The sequence below is a fragment of the Botrytis byssoidea genome, assembly GCF_014898295.1.
Source record: "Botrytis byssoidea strain MUCL 94 chromosome Unknown BBYS_015, whole genome shotgun sequence".
NCBI lineage: Eukaryota > Fungi > Ascomycota > Leotiomycetes > Helotiales > Sclerotiniaceae > Botrytis > Botrytis byssoidea.
In genome coordinates this window covers 1,072,770-1,081,010 of record NW_024065856.1, presented here as the reverse complement: position 1 = coordinate 1,081,010, position 8,241 = coordinate 1,072,770, and the positions used below count along the sequence as shown (strand labels likewise).

Genomic DNA, 8,241 nt, shown 5'->3' with positions numbered 1-8,241 from the left:
CTCTTTTGAGTTTGGAAGTTTGTAATATGAACAAAATGAGAAAAGGATTTGGGACAGGTTCTTAATGATGAACTGATATACCTAAAAATACGAGTATCAGAAACAAACTAATGAAATCTATTATCTCGATCATCATCTAAAATGTTCTCGTAAAGTAGATCCTCACCTTCCAACACAATGCTGCCTTATCAGATGGCGTCGTATTCAACAGCCCATAGGGTGAACCCCAGGTTGTCTCTTCCCGTTCCATGCTCTTCGGTGTAGTTCAATACACGTGCAAAAGAACCAGCTCACCACTCGGGGAGTTTTGTAGATGTATAAAGGTTGTCATTGACTCACCTGAGTAATTTCTTATGTTTTTGTGATCTATCGCCTCGTACAAAGCGTAATCACTGTTGAAGATGTTAGACGAGTTACATAAGGGGGGTAGGACAAGGGACTTTTTGAGCGGAAAATAATACTGTGATCAATCTGATAGCTTTGTCCAACAGTTTCAGATAATGTCAGATTTCGATGCGTTATCTGATCGTCAATATCTTAGGATAAAGTTTTGCCAGATGAAGCTATGTGCATTGGTTCGTTCTAGCTCCCGTCATTTAAGGGACTTGCCATCTGACTGGTATGGTATCTTACGAAAATACATCGAGGGCTGAGCTTTTCTGACTCGAGATACACTCGAAATATCAACGGTAACTGAACGGGATTATGGGGGCCACAAGTTTCCGACTAATTTTTCGATTGTTGAAACTTCACAAAACGAGGAATTATTTATCCTCAACCAGAATTGGGAACATCGTATGAATTTCTTTTAACGCATATATAATGAAATAAAAATTAAAAAAATCCTCAAAAATAGATCAATGATCGAGGAACATATTGGAATGAAGTTGGTTTGTGATAAAAACAGAGCTTTTGTTCAGGAATTGTGGATATCACCACCATCACTCTTCACCACTGCCATACTTGCATTATCAGTACTCACAATCATTGAATTTCCTCCGTGAGATCAAATCGAGGATTATGACACTCCGGCTCCGGCTCCGGCTCACTAGCCTAGTAGGTGACCTTTACCCACATTCACTACACAGAAGAATCATCTTAGTTCATGATCATAAGTAGTAGATGTCCATCGACATTGAGCTTCTTCCGTCAGTTCGTAGAAAAGCATGATGAAAATTGACAACATGGCATTTAATAACAACAAGAAAGGCAGCTTTGAAACGGGCAGAACAAGCACCGGAGCAAAATATTCCTGTAAGAACTCTTCTTCATTGCTTTAAAAAATCAAAATGAATAAATGCTGTGGCGAAGTGAAAGTGCCCAGGTGGTAAATGATCGATGTTGATCGATTACAACGAGAGCTTGTCTTCTGATTAGACATTCAAAGGTGGCATGTAGTAGTATATTCTTGAACTCCATGTCGAAAGTTTGAAGGGAAGAGAGGGAAAAGTCGAAGGAATAACCATCATGTTCTTTCTTCGCTGTCGCTCCTGTCATCCACGCCTTCGGATAATTGCACACAAGCAGGTGTTTTTCTTTCAAAGGGCAAAAGGACAAATTTTTGGAATCGTTGATCAAGCAGAGGAGTCCCAAAAAAGTTGGACAACCATCCCCACTTCTAAACCCGCCAAAAAGCCCTGCTTCTCACAACACAAGAAAAAGACCTCTTCTCACATACTTCGGAAGAGGTAAGAAAATCAGAAAACAAACCAAAAGCAAAAAGGATTTTAATTGATTGCCCGTTCTAGGAATCGAACCTAGGATCTCATCATATCACGTGATTTGTCACAGGTACTAGTGATGCGCTTTACCGCTAAGCCAAACGGGCTGTCTTGACGGAAAGGCGGCGCGGTTTGTAAATATATAATAATACGAACTCTGTGGCCTGAGGATTCGGGGCAATTCAGCACGGTGCATGTGGACAATTGAACTCATTCTCGATAAGAAATCGTGTCGTGATCACATCAGAATACCTTTTATGAAATTTGTCGATAGTCTACAACCGAGCAAAGATTGATGATAATGATTATCAATGTATCGCAGGGTATCTTTTCAATCACCTCATCCAAGTGTTGTAATTGATTTCAGATCCCAGTGACATAATAATTCTATCTTGGAGCTAGACGCGAATCGCGTCTCTCCCTATCAAGATCAATCAAGACCCTCTTCCCCACTCTTTCTAACATACTGGTGCCGGCATAACTTTTTCTCGGAAATGTAGTTGTCGTACACAAAAGGGAGAAAGCTCCAAACCTCTACGATTCTCTGAGGTTTGGCAATGGAAACCAATTCTCCACCACAGTGCAATGCACTGAATGTTTCTGATGAGAAGCGATGCTTGGAAAATGCCACATCTGTGAATGGATTATTTTGTAGCTTCCACTCTAAACAATGTCAAGGTATATCACCCAGAAACACCCCGGAGAGAGCCGAGATCTCAATATCTGAAAGTATTCAATATTTGCAATCCCTTTGACATTCTGCCACAAACCTCCATGGAGTTCAACACAATTAACAATGACCTTCAGGTCTTTATCGTGGGTACAAACTTCGTACAGCTCGACTTGAACGACTAGACAAAACCCCGCCCCCATACCTTGCAAATACGAAAACTGCTCTTGGAAATGAGACTTTTAAGGATGTGACAACGGAGGCAGAATGTAAGGAATTGCATGATTGGTTATGGACCAAATATCAGCTACTAGAAAGAGTGATAAGAGCAAGAAAGCTGCATCATAGTCGATTTTTCAGTCATAACATGGACTATGGGCATGCGAAATTCTTGGACCAGCTTAAGAATCAGAAAATACATGTTACCTATGCATTAGAAAAACTCGAAAGGAGAACCACAGAGGTGTGTCAATATGCGGCAATCTTTGCGGACTTTGTGCTGACTATATTTCTACAGATTTTATATCAAAACCAACAATGGTTCAAATGGGTACGAGAATGCCAGGATGATGAAGAAGCACATCGGGGAAAAGAACAAAAGAGAATAAAGCAAGAGGCACAGCTATGGCAGAGGAATTGGAAGCAAGCAAAACAAAGGATGGAGGAGAAAATGAGAAGGGAAGAGAAGAAGAAACAAGATAATTTTCTGGAGAGAATTTACAAGGAGAAGATGAAGGATATAGAAGAGAATGAGGGTACAGATGACGATATGGATTGGGATCCTATCGAGAATGAGTTGGAGGATGGAAGAGGAAACTTTATAGGTATGTTGATATTGACATCACATCTTCCACGAGTGGAGCTACAAATCCATGCTTCACATTTCATATCCCAAATGCTAACTGGCCATTCCTAAAGACCTCATGCGGCATTTCCTATGGATATCCTCGGGAAAAAATCTAAAACCCGTCGAACCTTCATCAACGGAAATTGACAAGGATATCTTGATCGAGAATGATGTAGCATTTCAGAAACCAAATCTCAAGTCAAATGGTACCGACGAACTTGCCGAGCTTGTGGCCCAAATCGAGTCCGCCGGTGTTGCCGAAAAGTCGAAAAAGAAGAAAAAGAAGAAGAATGGAGCAGCTACGGCAACTACGGCAACTTCGTCTTCTCTTTCCACAAAGACAAGTAACCCAACACCCAAGCCACAAGAGTTATCTGATAAATCTCTGATCGAAAGTCGAGAGGAGATGCATCACAGGTTGGCTCATGGAATAAAAATCGACCTTGATGATGTTCGGGGGCCCATGGTAGCTGGAACGGTGGAAAATCCTCACGTCCAAACAACAACACGAACGTTTACAGAATTCGAAATCACACGCCTGCTTGACGAGGTGTCCGAAATTAAGCACTTATTGTTCTGTAGATTGTTACTTGCACACGCCGCTTTACTTCCGGCAGCTCTTCGCGCTGATAGTGTCGAAGCTTTCTTTCAAGATGAAGAAGTGACTGGCACCGCCCTGAGAGATGTTTGTCTCAAGATGGAAAAACCTAGTCTTCAAGAAATCCGGGATGCCTGTGCAGATTTTTTTCGATCGGATGAGGAAAAGGAGGAGGATCCCGAAATCAAGACCCAGAGTGAGGTTGTTGATGACGAAAGTTCTGAACCTAAAGCTGTTGATCCTTATGATGTCAAGATGAGGCTGAGCCGGAAAAAACGTGGTGAATTGCCTGGAACATGGCGTTCAAAGCGGGAGCTCTCTCGAGAAGAGGCGGCTCAAAACATGCTTGGAATGGCTCCATCTATGCAAAACATTATGGGGGATATGGAGGGTGGTGCGATTGATTTCGGCGATTCCACAACTTTTCAGCAGGTGCGTAAGAAGATCCGTGTGAAAATTTGTGGTAGAATGATCTGGAATTACCCGAGTGATAAAGCAATGACTCGTGGAGGTTGGTTACACTTCTCGATCATCGCAAGGAATAGTAATCTCAATACTGCAATTGAGTTATGTCGAAATTGGGAAGAGTTCTTTGAGTTGAACATTTTGGCTTGCTGGGGTTACTTTCCTGCTTCAAACTGGGCTTCATGGGTTGGAAATAGATTGAAGCAGCAAGCTTTACAACTGGTGAGTTTCGTCAATTCTACCTATGAACGCTCCATTAACAACGCGATAACTAGGGCTTCATTATGTACTACGAAAGTTCAGATCCAGATGCCAAAGAGCTCAGTGTTAGTTTCTCACAAGGAGGTCGTAGCAAACAAACCCGTCGTCAACATGCTATATTCCAAGCAAGGAACGTCATTTGTGCCCACATCAAACGGAACGATCCATCAAGTCGCCGTTTTATTCAATATCTGTCGATGCAAAGTCATCGTTTAGTTCTGCTTGTGAGAGATGCTGAAAGTGGTAAGTTGTTAGTAAAGCCCCCCGAAGAAGAGCGATGGCTATGGCGAGAAAAGAGCGGTCTTGGACGAGCTGTCAAAAATGTATGGAACGTCCTGAAAAGTATCGGACCTGAATTCTTTGAGGAGATGGATCGTCATCGCGAATGGAACTTTTCGTTCAATGATTATTACGATGTTTATGTTTGGGATCTTGAGCCTGGAGAAAATTTAGCTCCATTGTATAATACTGTTCAACAGGTCAGTCGTGTCATCTAGTGACTTTCTCAACGCTGTACTAACAAAGCTTAGATGCTCATCAAAGCCATCCGGGCTACCACGGGTAAAGACATGTACAAGCCAGCTGCTTCCATTCTAAAAACGCTTTATCGAGACGAAGATAGCCATTATAGGGATTTCAGACCAGGTGATCCCGAACAGTTCGTAAACCAATGGGATTATCTTCAAGAGGATAGATCAAAATTCTATTATGGTGACATTGATGGACCAGATCGTATACCAACTGTGCCAACAGACTCATGGCCAAGTAAGCTCTTTTATAATAAGGCAGATGCTTTAGAGGATGAGGTCTTGTTTCCCGAGGAGCGAGCAGAAGATGAATCTATTGTTCAACCGGCCGTTGGCAAAAAGGATTCATTGAGAGCGTTCGAGGAGGAAGACTTTTCAATGAAAAGATTCGTAGATGGAACCTGGAATTGGGAGTCGGAAGATTCCGAAGATGAGGATGCGGGCGTCAATCAAAATTCTGAAGGTGGATGTCAAGGGCATCACGAAAGCCTTTTCGGGGACGACAGTGATGATGGGGAGGAGGATGATGACGGATTTGACGTCTTTCCAAAGGAGTTTCCTAAAGATCTCCGGCCTACTGTACACAGACTTGCCATGGAGAAGACGTACAAAGATGACTATCCCAATGAAGATCTACAAGAAGAATTTATGAAGTTCATCGAGAAGACATCATCTAGAAGTATGATAAAATCCTCTCCTCACATTTATAATCGAAACTAACTTATTGAATAGATTTCAAAAAAGCGTGGCATCAGGCAGACATGACTCCCAATGGGCAGGAGCAGTATTTAGAGATGAAGAAACTGACCCACCGATCCTGGAGATACAATCATTCTCGTAGACCTTTCTTCAAAGCATCTTCAACAATACTCAATTTTCGAGTAATGAGTTGGCTCAAAGTGGAAGCCGATGATGTCAAAGATGCAGAGAAAGCTACGGGTAAGATATATCCATTCTTTAATTCGGAGTTCCTTGACACGGAAGTGGGAAAGGGATTCAAAGAATCTTTGATTTTCAAGCAGGAGGAACGAGCCCGGAGTTATCCAGACATCAGAACAGATAAATCTACAATCCGCCAGCCCAAAGAATTTTATGCCGATCTCGATGGATTCCGAAAGAAAATGCGGTCCACAGACGATTATTCGGAATTTCCTCTCGAATGGGATATGACCATTCGACCTATCATTGCAAAACGCAAGTTATCCCACATTGGTGTATGATGTACATTTATCAATTAACACGTGTTTCATAGTCTACAAGTCTGGGATTGTTCGCAGTCATGCATCATCAGCAGCCAGCTGTCAAGCATTTCAAGGTACAGAGCCGCATCGACCTTCCAAGCCCGATCTCTTTGTCGATTGGCGTACGGTGATTCCGGATCTCGAAATGCCAAGCTGGATGGAAGATCCCTTCAAGATCCCACCTCTCCTTAATACCGCCCAAAAATTCTCGACTTCCAATCCTAATGCCAAATTCGCTGTACTTCGCTTATGGAGTGCCCCCTACTTTTATCCTTTAACGGTTGGCCACGATAAGCGTGATAATTTTACCTTTTACGATCTTACGGGTCGTATGTTTACTTGGTTATTTGTTCCGAAGGATCTACCGCACTCGGAATTCAGTATGCATGTGAATTGTAAGAATCGAATTGAACCATTCAAGAAACAGTTTGGAGATAAGGTGGTGGCGAAGAGGGATAAGTATTTGGTTATGGGGAAGGATGAAGAGGAACTGGCAAAGTATGTGGCGGGAGTGACGTTTGCGGTTCAAATGAGACCGTGGAGACAAGAGGTGGATTTGTGGAGGAGTTTTGTTAATGTTGATATTAAGTTTTTGGAGGGGATGGATGAGAGGTGGTGGGATTAGAGGGGGTGATATCTTTTTGGATGTTGGGATGATGATGATTGTGGAAAAATCATCTAGTAATAGTAATACCATAGCAAATTTTGTGGTGAGGGGGTGTATATCTTCCTTTACTTTGAAGATTTAGAAGTTATTGTTCTGACAAGTGGAAAGATGCGCGTCAAATGGGAACCACAAAATTCTCGGGACTATCCATAGTAGACCTAGATTCTTGATGTCAATGTAGAAATAGAATCGAAAGAGATATTAATTTCAACGCATTGATTTTGATTAGCTTAGAAGGAAGTGAAAAATGTCTTTGAAGAAATTGGATGGATGGATAGATAGATAGATAGATAGATAGATAGATAGAGTCTTATTTGATGTTGATGTTGATGTGATGCGATGGGATAGAATGGGATGATTGGAATTGATTTGTTATACTGTGTAGTATGTTATATATAGAATGTGACATTGTTGTTCGCGCCTGATATGCTGGGTGGCTGGGTTGGGTTGGTTTGGGTGAATGTTGTAGGCATATGTGCTTGTGTTTATGTTTGTTTACGGGATTGTGGTATTGGTGTTGGTGGTATTATTATCGATGCTATTGTCATTGTGATTGTCATTTTGTTTTACATATTAATTATTCAGTGATTTATTCGTTCATTTATTCATTTAGGTATTTATTCATTTAGTATTTATTGATTCATTTGTAACCTTGACTAGGTGGATAGGTAGGTAAATAGACCCGAAGACTCCGTACATCATCATTTATTCATCTACAGTGCAATGTTACACATAAACTCAAACATATCTATCATCCTTTCATTCATTCATTCATTCATTCATTCATTCATTCATTTACTCTCCAATAACATATGTACACCCCTCATCACCAATCCACACTTCATGAACCCTCCCCTTCTCCACATCAATCCTCTCACCCACGCCATAGGTGACTTTTCGCGCATCCTTCTCTCGCGGATAGGTGATGGTCAATTCCCCTGCGGTAACAAGATGGGTGGTAAGGGTGTGGTGGGAATGGGGCGTGTAGTGGGTGTTTCTGGAAATGAAAGAATGTGTGAGATGAAAAGTTAACTCAGCCTTGTTGTGGAGATAGATGGGTGGAGGGGAGGCTGTGTAGGTATGTAATAGGTGGGTGTATGTATGATGGATGTACAGTAGACAAGTGGAATGAATGAATAAATAAATGGGTTAAGCACTTACGGGCCATCGGACCACGTGTATACGGTTGAGAAGCCCCAGGAACGAACTTTTTGTTCGGGTTGAAGGATTGATTGTGAAGTCAT

General features: G+C 41.8%; 2 protein-coding genes across 2 annotated transcripts; one reads left to right on the top strand and one right to left on the bottom strand.

Moving 5' to 3' along the window:
• Positions 1-1,997: 1,997 nt before the first annotated feature.
• Positions 1,998-7,269, top strand: EAE97_007794 (uncharacterized protein). Its single transcript, XM_038878308.1, has 8 exons — positions 1,998-2,399; positions 2,529-2,854; positions 2,909-3,215; positions 3,310-4,523; positions 4,577-5,041; positions 5,093-5,768; positions 5,822-6,301; positions 6,342-7,269. The coding sequence occupies exons 1-8, from the start codon at positions 2,279-2,281 to the stop codon at positions 6,953-6,955; spliced, it is 4,203 nt and encodes a 1,400-aa protein (XP_038731146.1). The 5' UTR covers positions 1,998-2,278; the 3' UTR covers positions 6,956-7,269.
• A 486-nt stretch (positions 7,270-7,755) lies between these two features.
• Positions 7,756-8,241, bottom strand: EAE97_007793 (uncharacterized protein; the record flags this gene model as incomplete). The annotated part of the gene is made up of 2 exons (XM_038878307.1): positions 7,756-7,994; positions 8,159-8,241. The coding sequence occupies 2 exons, from the start codon at positions 8,239-8,241 to the stop codon at positions 7,793-7,795; spliced, it is 285 nt and encodes a 94-aa protein (XP_038731145.1). The 3' UTR covers positions 7,756-7,792.

What these genes read in the sequence shown, in the direction of transcription:
- EAE97_007794 (XM_038878308.1), top strand. Translation starts at nt 2,279, where the DNA reads ATGGAAACCAATTCTCCACCACAGTGCAATGCACTGAATGTTTCTGAT. An exon ending in CCACTCTAAACAATGTCAAG is followed by an intron (nt 2,400 to 2,528) that starts GTATATCACCCA and finishes AATGACCTTCAG; the next exon opens with GTCTTTATCGTGGGTACAAA. An exon ending in ACGCAAGTTATCCCACATTG is followed by an intron (nt 6,302 to 6,341) that starts GTGTATGATGTA and finishes CGTGTTTCATAG; the next exon opens with TCTACAAGTCTGGGATTGTT.